Source organism: Coffea eugenioides, chromosome 6 (assembly GCF_003713205.1).
Source record: "Coffea eugenioides isolate CCC68of chromosome 6, Ceug_1.0, whole genome shotgun sequence".
Classification (NCBI taxonomy): Eukaryota; Viridiplantae; Streptophyta; class Magnoliopsida; order Gentianales; family Rubiaceae; genus Coffea; species Coffea eugenioides.
Genome location: NC_040040.1, coordinates 20,533,119 through 20,558,682, shown reverse-complemented (window position 1 = coordinate 20,558,682; position 25,564 = coordinate 20,533,119). Strand labels below are relative to the sequence as shown.

At 34.5% G+C, this 25,564-nt stretch overlaps 1 protein-coding gene across 1 annotated transcript; it reads right to left on the bottom strand.

The window, feature by feature from the left end:
• Positions 1 to 339: 339 nt before the first annotated feature.
• On the bottom strand, positions 340 to 12,495 carry LOC113773806 (probable leucine-rich repeat receptor-like protein kinase At1g35710). The gene is made up of 7 exons (XM_027318414.1): positions 12,033 to 12,495; positions 11,093 to 11,818; positions 3,435 to 4,124; positions 3,206 to 3,364; positions 748 to 1,040; positions 572 to 660; positions 340 to 469 (listed from the first exon to the last, which is right to left on the bottom strand). The coding sequence occupies exons 1-7, from the start codon at positions 12,493 to 12,495 to the stop codon at positions 340 to 342; spliced, it is 2,550 nt and encodes an 849-aa protein (XP_027174215.1).
• Between the last annotated feature and the right edge of the window lie 13,069 nt (positions 12,496 to 25,564).

The following is a 25,564-nucleotide window of genomic DNA, read 5'->3' as shown; positions in this document are numbered from 1 at the left end:
CGATAAGACCTGCTCCGGCATCCATTTGGCCAACCAAAAAAATGAAACCAACAAAAGAATAAAACACACTACAAATAGAACACTGAGATACTAGCCGATATCCAATTCCAAAATTAAATAAGGTGAGATTGGACTTGGAGGATGAATAAGTATTAAAATTTTCTTGTCCGAAAACTAGAATGGAATTGAGACAGAAAAGCACCACTAATCAAATAGCGCTTTCAACTTTCTAACTATATGAGTAGCTAAAATCTGCAGAATTTTAAAAAAATTTCTGTAATCAACCTATGTGAGTAGCTATGCATCAGGAACTAAAATAAGAACAAGTAAACAGTATGCCTAGTTATCAAATATTGGAAAAGGAGTACTCAGCTCAAAACACAGTATGCCAACCAGCAAGTATTCCCCACACTTTTCCTTCAGGATAGAATGAGTGAGTATTCCTGGAGCAACAACCTTCCTATTCCTGCTGCATCAGATATGATAAGACTGCAGCTGCAAAGGTAACTCTAAGTACCTGATTTGTGTAAGTTATCTTGAAAGAAATGGCTAATCATCCATTGAAACTTACTCTCCCACTCCGTGGAGATCCTGAATACCAGACGTTTTGACTGAACGTGCTCCCGCACTTGAGAACAGGAACATGACAAACACAAGCCGCTAAGTGTCTCAGTTTTGCTAGAACAGAACTGACAAACAGGATCATAATATATCCCCCAAGAATAAACTCTCTGCTTAGTAGCTAACCTCTTTAGAGTTGTAAGAGTTAGCTGGAACTTCATTAACATCATTATGATCATCAGTATCATTAGTTTCATCATCAGCGTCATCGTTAATACCAGTTTCATCATCAACATCACCATCACCATCACCATCATCATCATCACATGTAGCATCAGTAACATCAGCGTCATCGTTAGCATCATTAATTTCTTCGTCAACATTATCATCATCAGAAGATTTATACTTTACATTGCCAACACTTTTGATGGACTTCTTGTAACTTATTTTGCATGCAGAGGAGGCCCAAGTTCCTTTGCCTGCTTTAAAAGAAGCAACGTTTGAGGAGGAGAAAAGATCATGATTTGGGAGTCGAAGGGTTGAAGGCTTTGGGATGAAACAAGACTTGCCAAAGTAGCGAAAGTTTGCAAGGGGATTAACAACTTAGAGTCAGCTCCATTGTTGCTTTGATCTGCAATAGGTTTCGCATTTTGCTTTTCCTTTGACTGCGGTCTCCTATTTTGTGATAGAAAGTTACAGGGTTTTACAACTTATCCATTAAAGATTAACTAAATATTTTTAAATTTCTCATAAAGATGAATAAATATGTTAAATATCTGATAGATTTTTGTGAAAAGATACATTAAAGTTATGTGTAAAAAGTATATCAGAATGATCCTAATAATGAATACACCCATCAATCTAATCGTGCCATGTCAGCAAAATCCCATTTAATCTTTATCTCATTAATTACTTTCCTATTTTCTTGCACCACTGTAATTATCAGTTGTTCCTTTATTTTCCAGAGCTTCTTGCCCTTTTTTTATTTTTTATTTTTTATTTTTTGCCCTCCCAATGCCACCTCTTGTTTTCTTTTTTTCTTTTTTTTTACAAACTCTTAAAACAACAAAATCAGCTAGAACACAATATCACGTTAAGAACTCCATGGTTGGACTAATAATTGACTACTTTTCACACTTTTAACTTTATGTTGATTTTTACCTAAGTTTTTTATTTTTTGTATGTTTTGTATGATTATTTAACCAAAATAACCATGTTATTGTTGTAAGAATTTGTAAGAAAGCAAATAACCAGATTCCAAAGATTTGGAGTGAAAAAAAGAAGAAACAACTGTTAGCAAGAGTTAATTGAAAATTAAATAAATCATCGTTAGCAAGAGTTATATATAGTCGTATAAGAAATGTTAGAGATTAAGCGAGATTTTACTGATATGGTAAGACTCACACTCTACGGGTAATTCACATGAAAACTATGAATTAAGGATATATTTCTAATAAACTCAAAAAAAAAAAAGTAGAGAGAAGACTTCGTGACAATGTAGTCTGAATCTTTTACTTAATTATTCATCCAAGTTTAGTAATCCTCTCTTCGACTCGAAAAATAATTTTTAAAAAAAAGAGTTACTCCGCCCACCCAGTTGTGAAAACCCGTCCAACCCATCGGCCTCCTCCGGCAGATATCAACTCGCTCTTTTCCTCGGTTTCTATGGGTACTTGACGTGCCCCTGAGTTTCTTGTAATAGTACAACGTTTTCTTAAGCTATATATTATACACATTTGGTTAAACATTAGGAAACAATGAGGAAACTCCTTCTGATTGATGAGCAACCGGGAAACCTTTTTTTTTTTTTTTGGGGTGGGGTGGGAGGCATCCTAGGAGGAAGCAAAAAATTGCAGCAATGGACTTATGGGTTCGTAAGCACCAAAAAAGTACCCCCGCTGAATATAGGTTCCACATTTCGAAACTTGGTGTTTGTGTTTTTTTTTTAATCTTTTCTGCGGTTGTTATTGGTGAAAATGATATTGGGTAGAAACAATGGTAAAGCAAGTTTTGAGAATTGGAATTTGTTTAAGTTTACTGAATTAAAACTAATAGGTGATATAATAAATTCATATTGAAAATCATTCTATGTTTATACGGCAAACTAGAGATTGATAAAAACTTGCACATTTATATTAGCAAATTTTTTTAAGAAAAAAAAGTTTGCACCATTTATGTTTCAATCATTTCTTACTTGTGAAATTCCTTTTTCTCTTTTAGCTGCTAAAGGTAAATGCATGCTAAATATTTAGAGTTTGAACTTTAAATTTGGGTATAGGTTATGCATGCTAGAATTTATGCAAATTTATTTTTTTTTAAATACAACTTTGGATTGACCTTATCTTATTCTGTTTAGGCAGAAACATGGATAGAAAAATTGGATGATGGCACACGAAAGCCATTCGTGGTGCTTAAACTACTGTGTAGGTTTGGTCAGGCAGTGAAAGTACTGGTGGAGTAACAAGCTGATTCACAGCGATGGTGTGCAAAGGCCTAGTTGGTTCTCGCCTGCCCTCTTCAAATCGGTTCACCACTTGCTGCATTGTTGGTCGACATTTCGGGTTTGCATTGACACAATCCAGGGCTAACGCAGTCGCGAGAACCACATTTCGAACCACCAAAGGGTTAGTCGGAGGGGGCAGACGGGCATCAAGAAGATCCTTCAGCAGTATTGGTTCATTGGGTTGTGATGAAAAGGAGGAAAGGAATTCTTGTGGATGCTTTCCAAACAGCGTTTCCAGCACCACAACGCCAAAGCTATACACATCAGACTTTTCAGTGACCACCATGGTATAGGCTAGCTCTGCATTCACAAGTAAGTATACATTTGGATACAATTAAAGTTAATCTCAACTGGACAACTCTAGACTTACTATTCAACAAAATAATCATTTCAATTGGAAGAATTTTTCCTTTTCTGTCCTTGAAAGTTAAGCCTAATATGTGCATATGAAAAACAAGTTGGTGAAAAGAAGAAAGTGATCTAGGATAACAAGGTAACCTACCTGGGGCCATGTAACCAAAGGTGCCCGCAATGACCGTTTGATTTGATGAATCAAGTTCCAAAATCCTCGCAGTTCCAAAGTCAGAAAGAGTTGCTTCGAGCTGTGAATTCAAAAGAATGTTGTTGCTTGATACATCCCTGTGAATGATTGGCGGATCACAATCATGATGCAAGTAGGACAATGCACCGGCAATGCCCTTGATCAAATTCACTCTTTTAATCCAGTCCAGCGCCACAGCTTCAGTTTCATCTCGCAAGATACAAAACAAGCTTCCTCTGTCCATGTACTCATAAATCAGAAACATGCATCGCTTGTGCAGACAGAATCCGAAGAGCTTTACAATGTTCCTGTGCCTGATTTTAGAAAGCATGTCGGCTTCATTCCTAAAGCTCTTGTCAAAATTTGGATTCTCGCCTTCCAAACGGTGAAGCTTTTTCAAAGCCACTACTTTCCCGCTTGGCAACCGCGCTCTGTATACAGAGCCATACCCTCCTGTCCCGATGCAATAACAGACATCAAAATCGTTGGTTGCTTTAATTATGTCTTCGTAAGCCATATGTGTTGGATCCTTAATCCAACATTGGACTTATATGTGAATAATTATGTATTGCAAACTGTCAATTAAGGTTAAACCCAATTAAAGTGATCAAATATAGTTTGGGTTTAATGTATCTAATAGGATGTGGGCCCTTTTATGTGTAGAAACTTATGGGCTCCTATTTCAATGATGGGCTGAAATAGGGCTCCAAAGGTAACAGGAATGTTACCTATAAATAGGGTTATGGTCCCCAGGTCACAGGCATCGTTTTAGTTGTCGTATTTCCTAATACCACAAAATACCCCTTCCCTGATATCCCATCGTCAGGAAAGATACCAGAGAGAAACTAAAGGCCTCTCTCAAAGGATCGGTGAATACCTGTTGATCTGGAAGGCCACCCCAAATCTCTAGGGATTCAAGTATCAAGGTTATCAATATGGATTCAGGTACGCTTCCGCTATTTTACAGTTAATGTATTTCTTAATAATCGCCATACAGATTTTGGGTTTAAAGGTGATGGTTTTCACCAGTGGTTAGATTTAGATAACCACCCTAACAAGTGGTATCAGAGCCCCTTATGGTTGATTATTAGGAAATAATATGGATTTAGTAATTTTTGTGTTTAAGAAAATTATGTATAATATTTGTGAAGAATTTATTGCATTGTGTTCGGCTTTCGGGTTTTACGGCACTCAGATTGTTTGCAATAAGGATTCAGTCAGTTTTCATGACAATAGCTAATTCATGAATTGTACGATTCAGTGTTTGATTAAATTCAGTGGTCCCACTTGGTTTTATTGATTCAACATGAATCCTGGACCATGAAAACAAAAGGTTATGGCTTTGACTTTCAGTGGGCTCCACGGTGGCATATGACTCCGTTGGCATGCATTCTTGTATCAATTATACCTTTGTTTTGCAGCTTTGGTCAACTTAGATCATTGAATTCAGTGGATCCCACGAGAATGAAATAGTTATCTTGTTTAGTTGCTTATGGTTGTGCCTTCGGTCAGATCCCATAATAGTCAAACCATGGTTGTTTGCTTTGTTGTTTTCACTTGGCCGATTCACTTAATGCAATTCATGAGTTACACGAATCAATTGTTTTGCTATGACATTCTGGTAGATCCTACAGTAGTCAAACTTTAGCTGCTTTATTTTACTAAGATACTTAGTTGGCTTATTCTCTGGATGTGGTCAATCAATTGTTGCTATCTTCTTTAACTGCGTATTTTGTTTAAGAGCCAGTTCACATGTAATTTATGTTAAGAATATTAGGGTTTTCTTTAATTTAAGTGAATCCTAATAAAGTTAAATATAATATTCAAGCCTTATAAAATTCATATGTGTGGCCCATTAAATATGTAATTTTGTAAAGTACTTATGGATTTCAAGAAAATTTTTTTGGGCTTGAATAGTAAATTGGGTCAAATTATGGATATGGACCTTTGGTCCAATAAGTTTTGGTCCAATTAATTGGTTGATTGGAGTTGACTAAAGTTGACTTTAATCAAAATTTTGTTTAATTTGTATAATTTTAAATTTGAATATTGGTATGATTATATATATTTTGGAATAAATTAATTGACATAATATGCCACCAAAGTGACCTCTATTAGGAAAATTAATTTATTTTAGAATATAACTAGTTGAGTACTTGTAATTTTATGAATATTGATCGGCCCAAAGGAAGGTCCATATTTAATAAAATTACATGTGCACTTGTGGTAATAAATACGTGATAATTATTTGGATTTTACATGTGATTTATAAATTGGCCCAAAGGAAAATTTATTTTCGACATGTTATTATTATCAGTATTTATTACTGCACCAAGATATCACTCAGAAGTTAATATTTTTGTCCAAAGACGAAATATTAATGGAATATCGGTATCTTGAGATGGGACTGCCATTATTTGAATTTATTATTGTTTTGATTTATGTGAGCTTGTTTTAATTATGTTATGTTTTCTGTTCAGTTGCGAATGATCTTACAAATATTACTTCCAACATCAATAATATTCCTATGCTGAATGGCACAAACTTCAAGTCCTGGAAAGAAAATCTCTTGATAGTACTTGGAGTAATGGATCTCGACCTTGCGTTAAGGGATGATTCTCCCCCACCTCTTACAGATCAAAGTACCTCTGATGAAAAGAGAAATAATGAGAGGTGGGAGAGATCAAATCGCTTGTGTCTGATGATCATTAAAAAGGCCGTTCCAGAAGCATTCAGGGGAACAATGTCAGAAACGACTGTAACCGCTAAAGAGTTCCTTCAGAACATTGAAAAAAGGTTTGTCAAGAACGAAAAGGCTGAAGTTAGTACGCTCTTGACACGCCTGGTTTCAATGAAATATAGTGGTAAAGGCAATATCAGAGAGTATATCATGGAGATGTCTCATCTTGCTTCGAAATTAAATGCACTTAAGTTGAAACTCTCCGAAGAGTTACTAGTGCATTTGATTTTAATATCTCTTCCTACACAATTTAGCCAATTTAAGGTGAGTTACAATTGTCAAAAGGAGACTTGGTCTCTAAATGAACTCATCTCACACTGTGTAGAGGAAGAGGAAAGGTTGAAGCAAGAGCAGACAGAAAGTGCTCATCTGGTGTCAACCACTAATAATAAAAGTAAGGGACTTAAAAGAAAGAAGGAAAAAGGAGCTGCAGGTACAGCGCCACAAAAGAAACAACAAAAGAAATCAAATGATCAGGGAAAGAATAGTTGTTTCTTCTGTGGGGCTGAAGGGCATCAAAAGAAGCATTGCACCAACTATCACGCTTGGCGTGCTAAGAAAGGTATGCTTCTTAATTTGGTTTGTTCTGAGGTTAATTTAACTTCGGTACCTAGACACACATGGTGGTTAGATTCCGGTGCAACAACTCACATCAGTGTGTCTATGCAGGGTTGCCTGAATTGCCGAAAGCCCAATGATAGTGAAAGATATATCTACGTGGGCGATGGCAAAACAGTTCAAGTTGAGGCAATTGGAGTTTTTAGATTATTGTTAAAGACCGGATTTTATTTGGATCTCAATGAGACATTTGTTGTACCGTCATTTAGACGGAATTTAATTTCTATTTCTGCTTTGGACAAATTTGGTTATTTCTGTTCATTTGGAAATGGAAAATTTGAATTGTTTCATGATTCAAAATTGGTTGGCTCTGGTTCTTTAATGCACTACGATAATCTATATTTAATTGACACAATTGTCTCATTTAATGAATCTCTGCATTTGAGTACTAGAGGAGTTAAAAGAAAATTAGCCAATGAGAATTCAGCTGCATTATGGCACAAGAGATTAGGACATATCTCCAAACGGAGAATGAAAAGACTTGTGTCAAATGAAATTCTCGACCCCTTGAATTTTACAGATTTTAATGATTGTATTAACTGTATAAAGGGGAAACAAACCAATAAAAGGAGATTTGAAGCCAATAGGTCCTTAGACGTCTTAGAACTTATACATACAGATATTTGTGGACCATTTCCTACATCTGCTTGGAATGGTCAACAATATTTTATAACGTTCATAGACGATTTTTCAAGATATGGCTACATATATCTCATTTCTGAAAAGTCACAGTCACTGGACGTGTTCAAAAATTTTAAGGCCGAAGTTGAGAATCAACTCAACAAAAGAATTAAAAGCGTCAGATCTGACCGTGGTGGTGAGTACTATGGTAGATATGACGGTTCAGGTGAACAACGTCCAGGACCATTTGCTAAATACCTAGAGGAATGCGGTATCGTTCCACAGTACACTATGCCGGGTTCACCCACTATGAATGGTGTAGCTGAAAGACGAAATAGAACGCTTAAAGACATGGTAAGGAGTATGATATGTCATTCCACCTTACCAGAGTCACTCTGGGGAGAAGCACTTAAGACTGCAGCATATATTCTTAACAGAGTTCCAACTAAAGCAACTATCAAAACCCCTTATGAGCTTTGGACAGGGAAAAAGCCCAGTTTAAAGCATCTGCATGTTTGGGGGTGTCCAGCTGAGGCAAGGCCTTACAGGCCAAATGAAAAGAAACTGGATTCAAGAACGATTAGTTGTTATTTTATTGGATATTCTGAAAGATCCAGAGGTTACAAGTTTTATGATCCCACAGCCAAATCAATTTTTGAGACAGGAAATGCCCGGTTCTTTGAGGATGTCGAGTTTGGGGGAGAACATACAGTAAGGGACATTGTCTTTAAAGAGGAATATATTAATATTCCCACAGGTGTCATTACTCTTGCTCAGGACCCTATTCCTGAATTTGATCATGATACAACAAATCAAGACAATGTCGAAGAGCAAACTGTTATAGAAGAACAAACTCTTCCTCTTCAAGAACCAGTGCCATTAAGAAGATCCACTAGAGAAAGGAGAAGTGCAGTGCCAGATGATTACATTGTTTTTCTCCAAGAACATGAGGATGACTCTGGATTGATGGAAGATGATCCAATCAACTTCCGTCAAGCCATGGAAAGTTCAAATTCTCAAAAGTGGATCGATGCCATGAATGAGGAGATTAAATCCATGAAGGACAATGATGTTTGGGATCTTGTCCCATTGCCAGAAGGTGCGAAACCCATTGGTTGTAAATGGATATTTAAAATCAAAAGGGATTCGAAAGGCAATGTGGAAAGATTCAAAGCTCGTCTTGTCGCTAAGGGATTTACACAAAAAGAAGGTATCGACTATAAAGAAACCTTCTCTCCAGTCTCTTCAAAGGACTCCTTTAGAGTTATTATGGCATTAGTGGCACATTTTGATCTTGAGTTACATCAGATGGATGTAAAGACAGCGTTTCTCAATGGTAACATTGATGAGACGATTTATATGGTGCAACCAGAAAACTTTGTATCAGGAGATCCAAAGAATATGGTTTGCAAACTTAAAAAATCCATCTATGGGCTCAAACAAGCGTCTCGACAATGGTATTTCAAATTTCATCAGGTGATCATCTCATTTGGTTTTGAGATGAATTTAGTGGATGATTGTATATACCATAAGTTCTGTGGGAGCAAATATATTTTTCTGGTATTGTATGTTGATGACATTTTGCTTGCCAGCAACGATATTGGTCTATTGCATGAAACCAAGAAATTTCTAACTAAGAATTTTGAGATGAAAGATCTTGGTGATGCATCTTTTGTGTTAGGCATACAGATACACCGTGATCGCTCTCGGGGTATTTTAGGACTATCACAAAAGGGCTATATCGAAAAGGTCCTTAAAAGGTATGGCATGCAAAATTGTAAACCAGGTGACACCCCTGTGGCTAAAGGAGACAAATTTAGTCTTGAGCAGTGTCCCAAGAATGCTTTTGAGGAAAGAGAGATGCAAAAGATTCCTTATGCCTCAGCAGTAGGGAGTCTAATGTATGCTCAAGTATGTACGCGTCCGGATATTGCATACATTACTGGAATGTTGGGTAGATATTTGAGTAATCCTGGATTAGATCATTGGAAAGCAACCAAACGGGTCTTACGGTATCTACAGAAAACAAAAGACTACATGCTCACGTATCGGAAGTCAGATGAGTTGGAGATCATTGGGTATACTGATTCCGATTATGCTGGATGCAAAGATACTATGAAGTCAACGTCAGGCTATGTCTACTTGTTGGCTGGAGGTGCCATATCCTGGAAGAGTGCTAAACAGTCCCTCATAGCATCTTCCACTATGGCTGCAGAGTTTATAGCTTGTTATGAGGCATCCAATCAGGGAATTTGGCTGCGAAATTTCGTCACAGGATTACGTGTAGTGGATGGCATTGAAAGACCACTCAAATTATTCTGTGACAATAAGTCAGCAGTCTTATATTCCAATAACAATAGGAGCTCGACCAAATCTAAACATATAGATATCAAGTTCCTGACTGTTAAAGAAAGAGTGCAGAATGGACAGTTATCAATAGAGCACATCGGGACAAACTCCATGGTTGCGGATCCGCTTACTAAGGGATTGCCACCCAAAATGTTTCATGAGCATACTGCTCATATGGGTGTCGTGTTAAATGATGTATAGTTTTTGTGGGAGTTTGTTATTTTAAATGCTCTTATGATATTTTTCAGTTATTAAGGATTTAAGGATATTTTATGCATAAATAAAGTTTGGATTTATTTGCACTCTAATTTTGGTATGGTTTGATCTCATAAAATTTAAGGTGGACCAGTTGGAAATAGGCATGTTTTGGTCACATTACATGAAATTTTCATGCTACACATCCACATCATAATTCATGTCATTCAATTGCATTGATATATGTGACCATTGATGGGTCGAGTTACGAAATTGTAACAAAGGCCGCTTTGATCCTATATTGGTGTAATTGATGGACCGAATTGGTTGCAGATACATTGTGATAATGACAGTAAAGTTGAGCTCATACGGTTAATTGCAAAATATAATTATAAGGTTACACATATAGTCCAAGTGGGAGATTGTTGGATCCTTAATCCAACATTGGACTTATATGTGAATAATTATGTATTGCAAACTGTCAATTAAGGTTAAACCCAATTAAAGTGATCAAATATAGTTTGGGTTTAATGTATCTAATAGGATGTGGGCCCTTTTATGTGTAGAAACTTATGGGCTCCTATTTCAATGATGGGCTGAAATAGGGCTCCAAAGGTAACAGGAATGTTACCTATAAATAGGGTTATGGTCCCCAGGTCACAGGCATCGTTTTAGTTGTCGTATTTCCTAATACCACAAAATACCCCTTCCCTGATATCCCATCGTCAGGAAAGATACCAGAGAGAAACTAAAGGCCTCTCTCAAAGGATCGGTGAATACCTGTTGATCTGGAAGGCCACCCCAAATCTCTAGGGATTCAAGTATCAAGGTTATCAATATGGATTCAGGTACGCTTCCGCTATTTTACAGTTAATGTATTTCTTAATAATCGCCATATAGATCTTGGGTTCAATAGGTGATGGTTTTCACCAATGGTTAAATTTAGATAACCACCCTAACATATGTCCATCATAGTTCCATATTCTGAAAATGTCTCCATGTTTATTGTTCATCAGCTCAACTTCCACTTTCTTGACTTTGGTTCTGTGGAAGATATAAAGCACTAATCCGCCAATTAATGAGAACACCAAGAAGGGCACGCCAAGACCTATGATGTAGTATGGGGGGTGATGTCTGTGATTTTTCATAACACAAGGAGAAATGCCACAAAGAGTGGAAGGGCAACGCAAGTCTGGATTGCCGGCAAAATTTTCTGAACCAAACTGATTGACAAGCTCACACGGAAGCTCACCTTCCAAAGCATTATAGGACAGGTCGACGTTGCCCAGTCGCAGAAGAGACGAGGGGACAGTGCCAGAGAGAATATTGTGGGAAAGATTGAAATACAAAAAGTACACCTCGGATTTAAGAATGTGATCCCCAAATTGGGTAAGAATTGAGCCAGTAAGTTGGTTTGAGGAAAGATCTAGAAATCTTAGAGAATATATATCGGAAAGTTGAAGGGGTATGGAACCACTTATTTGGTTAGAAGAGAGGTCCAAAGAAAACAGAGTATTTAGATTGCCAAGGGTCGGAGGGATTTGTCCAGTCAGCCGGTTGGACCCAAGGACAAGAAATTTCAAAATTTTTAAATTTCCTATTTCAGAGGGAATTGAACCATAAATAAGATTCTCAGCACCTGAAAGAGATACTAGTTTGGTTAGGCGGAAAAGGGCCGAAGGAAGGGCACCTGAAAGATTAAGGTCACTGGAGTCTAATTCAACTAAATTCTTCAAATTTCCTATTTCTTTTGGGAGAAATCCTCCCATTGAGGGATTTGAGTGAATGTATAGTCGGGAAAGATTTGTCAAATTAAAAAGAGCTGAAGGAATTTCCATTGAAATGGTTATTGCTGAGGTCAGGGAGTCAAGGTTGGACAATTGGCCAAGATTGGAGGGAGGGACCAAAAAAGGAATTGTAGCTCAAGTTTAGAGTAACCAAATTTGTCAAGTTTGCGATGGAGGAGGGAATAAAGCCCTCGATAAAATTATTCGACAAAGTGAGATAGGTGAGATTGGAGAGTGCACCTATTTGATGTGGGATGGCTCCGTGAAGTCCATTTCCAATGAGATCTAGACTAACCAGGTTCGGAAAAGAAGAGAAGCTGAAATTTGTCAACTCATCTAGAATTCCGTAGTTTCGAAGTAGTATGTCGGTAACACTACCAGCATCGTTGCAAATGATACCATACCAATAGCAATGGGCAGAGACGTTTGTTGCAGTAGTAGTGTCTCCCCACCAGCCACTCTTGCGCAGTGCTTCAGCTTCCAATAAATTCACAGCAGACTCCTTTGCTGCTCCTGCAATTGCTACTGGTGCGATAGGCAGTATCATGAGAAGAACAAATCCGCTGCATACAACATCCATCGATGCTCTATTACCATGAAAGACCGCAATTAAGATAAGATAGATGAAATGTAAGCGCCCGCCCTGATTAAGTAGTCTGGATTGAAAGACTCGCACTTAAAATGCAGTGCAGTCAGCACTCAGCAGTGTTTGTGGCCTTCCGCATTTGAATGGTACGCTGTGTGGAATTTCTCGTGAAAATGCCACGCAATTGGCTATATTGACCGTTCTTATTGGGAAGGAAAAGAATTATAGTTAGAATTGGACTCTTAACAAGTGGCATACGGTTCTACTAAATTGAACTTCAACTGAATTGGCAGCCTTTGTCAAAAGCGGTTCAATCAGAAGGAAATTACTCACAATCATTATTGCTCTTTGTGCTAAAGAGAAAATTATAAATTCTAAGGACAGATTTCCATTTTAAAAAAAATCTAATTGTAGCTCAGATATATAAGGCTTAGTCTGTGAGTTTAGCAGATTAAAAAAAAAGAAAGAAGAACGGACAATTTAAGTTATGATAAAAAGGAAAAGAAGTACTAGAACTTCTTTCGTTTTTGTTGTTTGAGATTAGCGAGAAAGGGAGCAAATTAGTAATGTTTCGGTCCTAAAAGTACATTTTGCTGCCAGTAATTCAATACCTTTTTAGTATCTCTTTTGCCTTCTATGGGCAATCAAATTCATGACATTTGCGTACATGTGAACACTAAGACATTTGAGTTTAAGCTGTAATGATCCTTCTTTTGCATTTCTATAGATTTAGTTAAAATGTGCAACACGAAATACAACATTTGATGATATAGTAATAATTGGTACAATGTGTAGACCAGCACAATCTTCATATTTTGTCAATGATTCTTTTGTTGATAAAATTTAGACACCAATTTTGAAATTTTAATTACATGGTTATTCGTTTAACAGGTACAGATGCGAAATTCAACTTTAACTAAACTGGTAAATTTTACCCAAATTCAACAAAAGCGGTACAGTTAAAAGGAAATTACTCGCAACCTTTTTTTTTAAAAAAAAAAAGTTTAAAAACTTACTGCACAATCCTCATATGGTTCTTAAATCTAATTATTGCTCTCTTTGTGCTAAAGAATAAATTCTAACCTCTAAGCGCAGATTTCTAAAACCCAAAAAAAAAAATTGTCAATCCTGGACATTAACAAGAAATAAGGAAGAACAATTTGAGCATTCCGTGGTAGTCTGGACAGTTAAACAAGCACCATGACATACATGTTTTAATGTGTACCACTAGAATTGTTGTGTGTAATTTGTTAGAAATGCCATTAAAACAAAACACACTCTGTATAATTACTCTAAAGTCCCTAGATCATGTACACATTCACATCTCCCCCGGTGAATTGATTGGTTATAATAATCTTGTTGATCAGGATTTTCTTGCCTCCTCGATATTTTTGTCCCAATAATGCATTATTTTTTAAATTATTTGAATAATTAGTAACGCATCAGATATACTTATCTTTTTTCACAATTCATTAGCTTAAACCTGTGATTGGAGGGATTGTTTAGCATTGATTACTGGTTAATGGGCATTGCTCAAAGTCACATCTTTCAAGTTTCAAAAACCAGTCAAATTTATCGGGTGAAAGGTTTCTATTCAACTATGTTGATTGTTCTTAAAAGGCAAATGCAGTTTAGATACTTCTCAAAAAGAGAATGATTCAATAACTTTATTATTTCTTTTAACTGACATTTTTTTAGAAAAGGACTTTTATCAGATACGTATACAATTCTACCCAATCGAAATTCGAATAAATTGGTAACCTTTGCCAAAATTTAAGAAAAAGTGGTACAGTTAAACAGAAATTATTCATAACCTTTTTCTTATTTAAGAACATTCTCCATCATCCTCATATGCTTTACAAATCCAATGGGTGTCCTCTTTTGTGCTAAAGGGAAAATCCAACGGCAAATTTTAAAAATGAGATTAACAGTAAATTTAGCAGCGAAAAAGAAACAAGAAAAATGAGAGAAAGTACTGGCACTTTCTTTGACATTGTTTTGACAGTCTCATGAGAAGAAGAGAAATATAAGTAGAGCTGTTAAACGAACTGAACTGTTCATTAGCTTGGCCCGTTTAGACTCGTTCGAAATTTTATATGAGTCGAATTCGAACAAATATTTTGGCTTGATAAGTAATCGAATGAACACGAGTTCGTTCATGAACATGGACCTAATTGTCATTTTACAAAATTTATGGTTAATATTATATTCCTAATTCCATACTTAATTGATCGCAAACATGTGTTTCATTGTTTGTGAACGGCTCGGTTATATTAAACGAGTCGAATTCTAACTAGGATTTTCCTTAACGAATCGAACACCAACACAGATTTGGATTTCGAATATTATCGAATGAACATGAGTTTTGTTCGAATAGCTTAACAAACAGAATTTAAACATGAGATACTCGACTCTCGAGTTGACTCGTTTACAACTCTCTAAATATGAGTAGTATATAATATATATGTTGGGCGGCTTAGAAGTGTATTCTCCTGCTCAAATATGTGAACGGATAATTTCGCCCCTTTGCCCCTCCATTCTGTCAGGTCAAATAGCAAAAGTTGATAGAATGGCCAAAAACTTAAACTAACTTGTCTAAGGGTTTAAGTAACATATAATATAATTTGGGGGTTAAAAGTGTATGAAAGTGATGGATCGCTTTAGGAGTCGGCTGAGGAATTTACTCTTTTTTACTAAATGAAGTGAATAATTCCTTCTATATCATTTCAGGTCAATTGCATGAATCAAGTAGCCTGGGTTAGCTTGGATTTAAAGTCTTGCATTTACAATCAAGTCAAGGTCCTTCGAATCTATTAACTGACATGGACATTTTATTACGCGTTGTAATTTGGAACACTCGCAAAGCTGTCTTTTTCGGCCTTTAATCTTATTCCGCTTTCGAGAATCAAAGTCGGTCTTTCACTCGGGTCTTGTGTGCAACTTCTCAGATAGAGCCCCAACTTCAAGTACAAATAGTTCAACAAAGATATAGCTTATTTGTTTTAAGTCCATTGATGGTAAAAGTTTCTTAGATAGTGAAAAGGTGGAATTTCTTTTAATTTTTTCCTTTCCCTCTTACGTTTACAGTGCATTTTATTTTCATGGAAAAAACTATACATAGCCTATAAGTTTCTCTCTGAATCATATTATAGTAGTTTTACAGATGTACAAAATTTGGCTTCTCCTATTTGGGCAAATTGCTCAATCCCTTGTATTTTTGCGTAATATGACATGACCTCCTTTAAAGTTTCAAAATATTTACATAATCTCCTATGGCATTATGTACAATGAAAAATGGATTGAAAGCATCTTCGTTTACGATGATTGACCGAGACGTGGTGTTTCGAAAGTATATTTGATAATAAAATTATAAAATCCACTTAACTCCTCTATAGTTTTGCATAAATATTCACTTAATCTGCTCTAGTTTCGTATTTATCTACACAATCCTCTTATAATTTTATGAAAAGTTATTAGACCCTTATTCAATTTAGTACTTGAAATAAGGACAATATTATCATTATATCTAACATGTTATGAAGACTATTTTTCATCAAACTTCCCCTTCACATAAAATCATAAGGGGGTTATGTGGATATTTTAAAACCTCAGAGAGATCATATGGTATTATGCAAATGCACAAGAGGGTAGTCAATAATTTATCCTTCTTGGCTTCTTATTTAGGATCTTGGAATTTTGATAATTATTTTTAGGATAAATTACATATAATCCCCTTGTAATTTTATATATTACCACGTGACCTCTTAAAATTTTAAAATTTTCACATAATTCTCTTGTAGTTCTATATAAAGTGAAAAAGGGATGGAAAACACCATTAGTAACGGCAATTGAACTAGATGCCCTCAACAAATGTATGTGATGAAATCATAATGTCCACTAAATCATCAATAATTTGCATGAATATTTACTTAATTTTCGAGTGATTTTTACATTTATTCATATAATTCCTTTATGATTTTATGCCCATTATTTGTTTTAGTGCTTAAGTAACAGCGACATTGATATTTCAGCTAATTCCTGTCAAATTCTTTCTGAGGTAGCGTGAGTTTAAAGGTCTGCATTTAAAATGTAAGTCAAGGTCTTTCCAATCTGCGTCTTAGGGGACCAAGGGAGGCTTGTAACGTGTTCTTTCCGGCCTTGATTTGATTTCACATTTGAGAGTCAAGTCCACTGCAATTGTTGTGCAAAATTTCTTAGAAGACTTTTCTGCGGGACTTAAACACGTGGAAGGCTTTTTTGTTTCTGGACCAGGCTCTGTTTTTCCTTTTCTTTCCGATAAGGGTAAAATACACTTTACCTCTATGTGGTTTAACAATTTTTCATATAACTCTCTCAGTAGTTTTAAAAGATATACATAACCTCCTCATAATTTAAACTAAATTGTCAAAGTAACGAAAATGATCTTCTGTAACAGAAGCCAAGGAAATATCGAGAATATTCTTGTTTAAAAACTAAAGTGGTTGAATTGACCAAAATATATAAACTTAATATGTATGGCACTTTAACCCTTTATGGTTTTATATTTTATTATATAACCCTTATAGTTTTTATATTTTATTATATAACCCCTTATAGTTTTTCAAATATATACATAACCCCTCTGAGATTAATTAATAATTTCCAACTTCACAAAAGGGTACTTTTGACATTTTAGTTGACTCCATTATAGAATGCAAATTCTGTAACTTTGACAGTTTAATTCAAATTATGAGTGAGTTATATATAATTTTTCAAACTACAAGAGAGTTATTTGAAAAAGCGCTAAACCACAAGGGGGTGAAATGTGTATTGCCCTTTGGATAATTTAAAGGAGTTGCCCTCTCAAGAATGACTGTATTAAGGATGACTGTATATTGCCCTTAAGAGTCAATGAGCCTTTCCCTGCCATGACCTCCAAAATACTTAGACCCTGTCTGGATTAGTGGCGGAGCTAGAAAAAAATCTCAGTGGGGGCAAAAATAATACTAAAATATTTTATCTGCTCTTTTTCTAGTTTTTTAAGCAAAAAAAAAAAAAAATCACCAACAAGTGCAAATGATACGTATATTCCATGAAAAACATAAAAAGACAAACTCAAAATTATTAATGTAATAATAATTTTATTTCAAAAACAAACTAAACTATTTACAATTGTTCACGGCGAGTTTTCATATTTTGATAACTGTCTACGACTTTCTCATTTTGAACTTCACGAAGTATATTTTTCTCAATATAAGTAACTAAATAATTATTCATCTAAGTGTCTCCCATTTTATTTCGTAACCGATTCTTCACTATATTTATAGCTGAAAAAGCCCTTTCTACTGTAACTGTAGCAACAGGCAAAATCAAAACCAACTTTAAGAGCATATAAACCAATAGATACACAATATCTCTCTTAGTCTCCACCAACCTTTGAGCTAGATCAGAGATTTTTCTTAAATCGAGAAATTCCTTAGCTGATTTCAAGTCATTAATATAAGTGTGCAATTCAGTGTCAAGTGCAAGAATATCCAACTTAGAATATCCAATTCAGTGTGGGACGGCATATGGGATGTGCTTATGAGCAAAGTTCGGTGCAGATAGATTTGTGGCTTTGTTGGGGGGGAAAAAGGGAAATCAGAGGAGCAATAAATGATGGAGGAAAAGGAAATTGGGAAGTGGGGATAAAGGAAGTAAAGGATGGATTAAGAAAGATAGACCATCGGTTGTAGGGGGGGAATTGGGGACAAAGGAGGAAAGGGAATTTGGGGAGTGGAGGCACACTCAAAATTACGTTAAAATTGTATAAATATTATAAGAATTTAAGGGGGACAGTGGGGGCCCGTGCCCCCAGTGCCCCCACCTTAAATCCGTCGCTAGTCTAGATTATTAATTTTTTAAGAATATTTTTATGGTTTTGGTGATTTTTTTTTTTACATATTTTTTAATTTTACCTCACATACATCATATCCGAAAAAAGTGTTAAGTAATTTTTTGTTAAAAAAAAACTTTTCAAAAAGTGCAATCCAAACTATCTCATTAATAGCCGAAGTTTGAGTTTTAACTAGATAGCCCCTAGGATTTTTGAAATTATTTTTTTTGCACTTAAAAATTTATAAACTGCTTAATTTTACTCTCTTACAAATTGATAAAAGAATTTAAGTTATCTTGTTAAATTATGCTTTTGGAAAATCTAAGACCATGATAATTATACTTATTGTTAGTGTTTTTTTCTTTTTACGGGATTAGTAAGATTATCAAATTCTTGATGGGGGTTTTGTGATTTGGCACCATTTTACCCTTTGTAGTGCAACTATAAAAGAAATTCTAAACATTATACCACACTAGGTATTGCAAACTCTCTATGAGTACTTGATTTCAAAAAAGTATTCATTAGTTGGTGAAGAGTTAGAGAAAGTTATTGTGTTCAATGTGATGAGAAGGAGGAGACGGGGGAAATTACAAACTTACTTGTTTGGAAAGCAATTTTTTTGTTTGGAGAAAGTTATTGTGTTCAATTGCTATATTTTTTGTGAACATATTTTGTCAATCATCTTTTTATCTCACATATATCAAATTGTTACAGTAATTTTTTTACAAAAAAAATCAGAAAAATGCATTCCAAACATGACCTAAGTTTAGTTTCCTTTTTTCTTTTTCTTTTTCTTTTTTTTTGAATTGCTATAATGTGAGGGAATAAACATTCTTATACTATATAGGAATGAGTTGTGGTAAAAAAGGGTTTTGAATTTCAACCGCATGGATAAGGGTATTTTTTAAATGTGAAATGACGTGGAGTTTATTTTTAACTTTGGATACAAGTGATGGTAGTATGTGTTTTGGTATGTTTACAGAAATCTCCTCATATTTGCACATTTAAAGCGTTTATTTATGGAGACATTTGGGTACTTTTGGAATACAGAATTATTTTATAATCATTTTTGCATCATGTACAAGTCATACAAGCTTATGTATTGGTGCAATTACTTAAATGGTGTTACAAACACATTTACTTGAAGTGTGGTATTTATTGTGCAATTGAAATAAAGGCATGTTGCAATAATCTTACCGCTTGAGGATATTCAATTGCTTAAAACATATTCAATTGTCATTGTCATGTACATCTTAATTAAACTGAAGAAAATGTGGGTATGTTAATGAATTTATACCTCAGCATCGATTATAGTTGTTCAAATGCCTTCTCCTTCACATTCTTCAGTTTTTTTTCTTTCGACTTTCGAGATTGGGCTATTTTTACTGCCTTTACACTCTGCATTCCAAAATGGTTTTCAAGTGAAACTATTATTGGTGGTTCAATTTGAGGTGAGTTTTGTTTGTTAATTTTATTGTATATGTGGGTGGTTTTGGTGGTGTGTCGCGTCGAATGACTACTTCTATCGCAAAATTTGAAAATCTGATTGCATAATTTAACTATAATATTATGATTTTTTCACAAATTTGGTTGGTCTGTGTAATTTGAATTGTGTAGTTATGATGCAATTGGTTTGGAACAACTGCAAGAAAAAATTTTCCGAAGAGTATTGTGGGAGTTTGGATTTAATGACTTGATATGGACAGTTAAACAAGCACCATGACATACGTGTTTTAATATGTCACATCTTTCATAGTTCAAAAACCGGTCAAATTTATCAGGCTGAAAGGTTTCTGCAACCAAGTTGATTGTTCTTAAAAGGCAAACGCAATTTAGACGCTTCTCAGAAAGAGAATGATTCAGTAACTCTATTATTTCTTTGAACTGACATATTTTTTTGGAAAAGGACTTTTACCAGATACGTATACAATTCTACCCAATAGAACTTTGAATAAATTGGTAACCTTTGCCAAATTTTAAGAAGAAGTGGTACAATTAAAAGGAAATTATTCATAAACTTTGTCTTATTTAAGAACATTCTCCATCATCCTCGTATGCTTCTCAAATCCAATGGGTGTCCTCTTTTTTGCTAAAGAGGAAATCTAAGGGCAAATTTTGAAAATGTGATTAACAGTAAATTTTAGCATGCAAGGCTTAATTTGTGAATTTAGAAGCGAAAAAGAAACAAGAAAGGAGAAAAAGTACTGGTACTTTCTTTAACGTTGTTTTGACAGTCTCGTGAAAAGAAGAGAAATATGAGTAGAGCCATTAAATGAACTGAACTGTTCATTAGCTCGGCCTATTTAGACTCGTTGGAAATTTTATATGAGTCGAATTCGAACAAATATTTTGACTTGATAAGTAATTGAACGAACAGGAGTTCGTTCACGAACATAGACTTAATTGTCATTTTACAAAATTTATGGGTAATATTGTAATACTAATTTCATGCTTAATTGTTTGCAAACATGGGTTTAATTGTTCGCAAACGGCTCGGTTATATTAAACGAGTAGAATTTGAACTAGGATTTTGTTTAACGAATCGAACACCAACACAGAATTAGATCTCAAATATTATCAAACGAACATGAATCTTATTCGAATACGTTAACGAACAGAGTTCAAACATGAGATACTCGACTCGACACGATTCGTTTACAACTCTAAATATGAGTAGTATATAATATATATGTTGGCCTTAGAAGTATATTCTCCTGCTCAAATATGTAACGGATAATTTCAGCCCTTTGCCCTTCCATTCTGTCAGGTCAAATAGCAAAAAGTGATAGAATGGCCAAAAACTTACACATTAACTTGTCCAAGGGTTTAAATAATATATATATATAATATTTGGGGGTCAAAAATGTACAAAAGTGATGGATCGCTTTGGGAGTCGGCTGAGCAATTTACTCTTTTTCACTAAATGAAGTGGCTGGCTAATTCCTTTATGCCATTTCAAGTCAATTGCATGAATTAATTAACCTGGGTTAGTTTGGATTTAAAGTCTTGTATTTACAATTAAGTCAAGGTCCTTTGAATCTAATAACCGACATGGATATTTTATTACGCGTTTTAATTTGGAACACTCACAATGCTGTCTTTTCCGGCATCTGATTTCATCTCGCTTTCGAGAGTCAAAGTCGGTCTTTCACTCGGGTCTTGTGTGCAACTTCTTAGATATAGCCCCAACTTCAAGTACAAGAAGTTCAACTAAGATATAGCTTATTTGTTTTAAAGTCCATTGATGATAAAAGTTTCTTAGATAGTGAAAAAGTGGAATTTCTATTAATTTTTTTTCCTTTCCCTCTTACATTTACAATGCGTATTATTGTCATGGAAGAAAAACTATTCATAGTCTAGAAGCTTCTCTTTGAATCATATTATAGTAGTTTTACAGAGGTACAAAATTTGGCTTCTTTTATATAGGCAAATTGCTCAACCTCTTGTATTTTAGCGTAATATGACATGACCTCCTTTAAAGTTTCAAAATACTCACATAATCTCCTATGACATTATATACAATAAAAAATGGATGGAAAGCATCTTCGTTTACATAAATATCTACTTACGTCCTCTATCGTTTTGCATAAATATTCACTTAATTTGCTCTAGTTTCGTATTTATCTACACAATCCTCTTATGATTTTATGAAAAGTGATTAGACCCTTATTCAATTTAGTGCTCGAAATAAGGACAATATTATCATTATAGCTAACATCTTATGAAGACTATTTTTCATCAAACTTCCCCTTTACATAAAATCATAAGGGAGTTATGTGGATATTTTAAAACCTTAGAGGGATCATATGATATTATGCAAATGCACAAGAGGGTAGCTAGTAATTTGTCCTTCTTGGCTTCTTGTTTAGGATCTTGGAATTTCGATAATTATTTTTAGGATAAATTACATATAACCCCCTTATAGTTTTATATATTGCTACATGACCTCTTAAAATTTTCACATAATTCTCTTGTAATTCTATATAAAGTGAAAAAGGGATGGAAAACACCATCAATAACAGCAATTGAACTAGATACCCTCAACAATGTGTGTGATAAAATCATAATGTCCACTAAACCATTTCTAATTCGCATGAATATTCATTTTATTCTCGTGTGATTTTTACATTATTCATATAATTCCAATACGATTTTATGCAGGATGGTTAGGCCATTATTTGTTTTAGTACTTAAGTAATAGCGACATTGATATTTCAGCTAATTCCCGTCAAATCTTTCTGAGATAGCATGAATTTAAAGATTTGCATTTAATGTCTAAGTCAATGTCTTTCCAATCCGCGCCTTAGGGGGACCAAGGAAGACTCGTAACGTGTTCTTTCTGGCCTTGATTTGATTTCACATTTGAGAGTCAAGTTCACTGCAATTCTTGTGCAAAATTTCTTAGAAGACTCTTCTGCGGTGCTTAAACACGTTGAAGACTTTTCTGTTTCTTGTCAGGCTTTGTTTTTTCCTTTTATTTTCGATAATTTAAAGGGTGTTGCACTCTCAAGAATTAATATGTCAAGGACTTTTTAATGAGTGCTGAAACTCATTAAAACACTTAAATCGCACCTAATTTACAATATGAATACACACAATTATTCTTCTGAAATAATTACACTTTTGCTAAAATATTAACAATCGACGCCCTTTTAACCAATAACGCGTGTCCTAGAAGACTCGTTAGTCGAACCTATTAAACGAAATACTCTTTTATGGCTTGACTTTTATTTAAAATAGTTCTTAACTGTTTCTTTAACTGGACTGCATCTAGTATGTTGAAAGACTTTTTAATAATATTGTGGATCAAAACATACATAAGAATTATATACTAAGAATTGTAAAGCTAACACATTTGGAATGAATACATATGAGTTTATATGTGGTGGTTTTTGGTATGAATAACTAATTCAAAGGCTAATTGCATGAAATTATCAAATTATACATATGATGTAATGCACCAATTATAATCAAAACCATGCCACTCGAATTAAGAAAGAAAATTAATTGACATCTAAGACAAAATGTTTTAAGAAGAAATATCTTTTATTATCTAAGTAGGTGAAAAAACTATCTTTAATATCCTACCTTAGTTGATATGACCTACAACTCGATATCTAAATCTTTAATGTATGACTTATAATAAAAATGAAGTTCAGTTCGTTTGATTGTTTAGTCTTAACATACTTGGTAGGATTATGGTATAAATATTTAATTAAAATAGTTGATACATTTATATTTCACAGATGTAAGTTACAAAATAAGTAACATTGACCCATAAAACAAATTGAAAACTACAATCTTAAAACAAGAATTAAACAAGTAGACTACCATGTTCAGGAATGAAAAACAATGTATAATTAGGACTAAAAGAAAAGTTTGTTGCAGGATTTTTTTTTTTAAACTACATGTGGAATCACCTACCTTTGATTTAGCAAGAGAAAAATGCATTAGTTTTACTAAAGAGTATCATTTCTTCAATCATACATTCATTTGAGAAGTTGTTAAAATCACAATAAATTTTTGAACTCACAAAATTATTTCGACGAATAATGTTTATTGTTTTCTAATACTAAAAAGGTCAAAGGCTCTGTTTTAAAACTCGGACCGGACCGGCCGGTCGAACCGGGAACCGGCCAGGTAGCCGGTCCGAGTCATATTAAAAAATCGGAAATTTAAAATCCGGTCAAAAACCGGGTTTGACCGGAAAAAAACCGATTTTTCCGATTCAACAGTAATTTTTTAAAAAAAAATTCAAACTTTTTAATATTATGTTTTGACCCCCTAAATTGTTAAAACTTATTGATATACCTCAAATATTTGATACTTTATAAATATTGTCCTAAAATTTGATGTTATTTTTCAATTAAATTCATAATTTTAATTCTAAACTTGTTAATATTTATTAAATAATATAAATTGGTACTTTATTGTTCTAATTTCTTTGTATTTTCTTGTTAAATATATTTGAAACATCAAATATATATGGATATACCTTTATTAATATCAATATATTATTAGATATTATATATATAATATTTTAATTTTTAAATAATTTTTATTTATGACGTCATCCGGTTCGACCCCTATCGACCCCGGTCGAACCCATTGACCCCTGACCCCTGACCTCGGCCGAATCGCTATCCGGTTCGGTTCTGAAAATATAGGTCAAAGGAAGACGGGATCTAACCCGATACGTGCATAACATCTATAGCAAAACTTAACTTGCTATTAGCCTTCTAATGTGTTTCTATATTTCCATCAATGCACATATAACTTTCTATACCAAAATCTTTGCTTCGGAACATAATTGTTTATTTATTTTTCCATTTTTTGTTATAAAATAGAATTTATAACTCAAAGTGCAAAGTACGTGGTAGTAATCATGAAAAAAGGACATCCCAGATACTGTGAATATGTCCAGAAACCTTAATAAGATGTCTACAAGCAACCAGAAAAGAAGTTTCAAATTCCACAAGCTAATATAAGATGGTCAATTTGTCAGCAGGGAGGCATCACTATTTCGATTCGACTGTGAGGAGCAATATACGCATTAATTGATGAAACTTTGCTAGCATTCATTTACAGCATTTTACAGATCCTGCATTCATTTATCATGGCCTCCAATTCCATCCATAAGCAGGTCAAACTGGATCGTTGGCGGCAAATGAACCAGAAGGTGGCCTCCAATTTCTTCTAAAAGTAATATTTGCAAGAACCATTTTGATCATCCAATCTACCAGAAACATGAGACTAGGTTTCTTGGTGAACAATACATCCAGGCAGAGGCATTCCTTGGTTCACATGTGAAGAAAGGTCAAGATTACTCAAATTATCAGTTCTACTCTTAGAAGCAGTTTCTGAATGCGTATCAGGAATATCCATCTGTAAACAGTATCATAATTTTCCTTGGTTCACATATGCGATAACACTATCATCAACCATCTGTACAGCACCCAATTGTGAAAACCCAACCAATAATTTTTTTTACCAACCATTCTGAAAACAATGCAAATATCCACTCCACTCCAATCCAACGGCCACCTCCCCTGCCTCCCAGTGACGGAGCCAGGATTTTTTCCTTGGAGGGCCAAAATTTTTTCGAACAAAATTACCTTAATATATTATGTTCTAAATATTTCATCTATTTAAATATATGACATCTTAAAATATCAAATATTAACTTTAATTATAAAGGTATGTCCATTT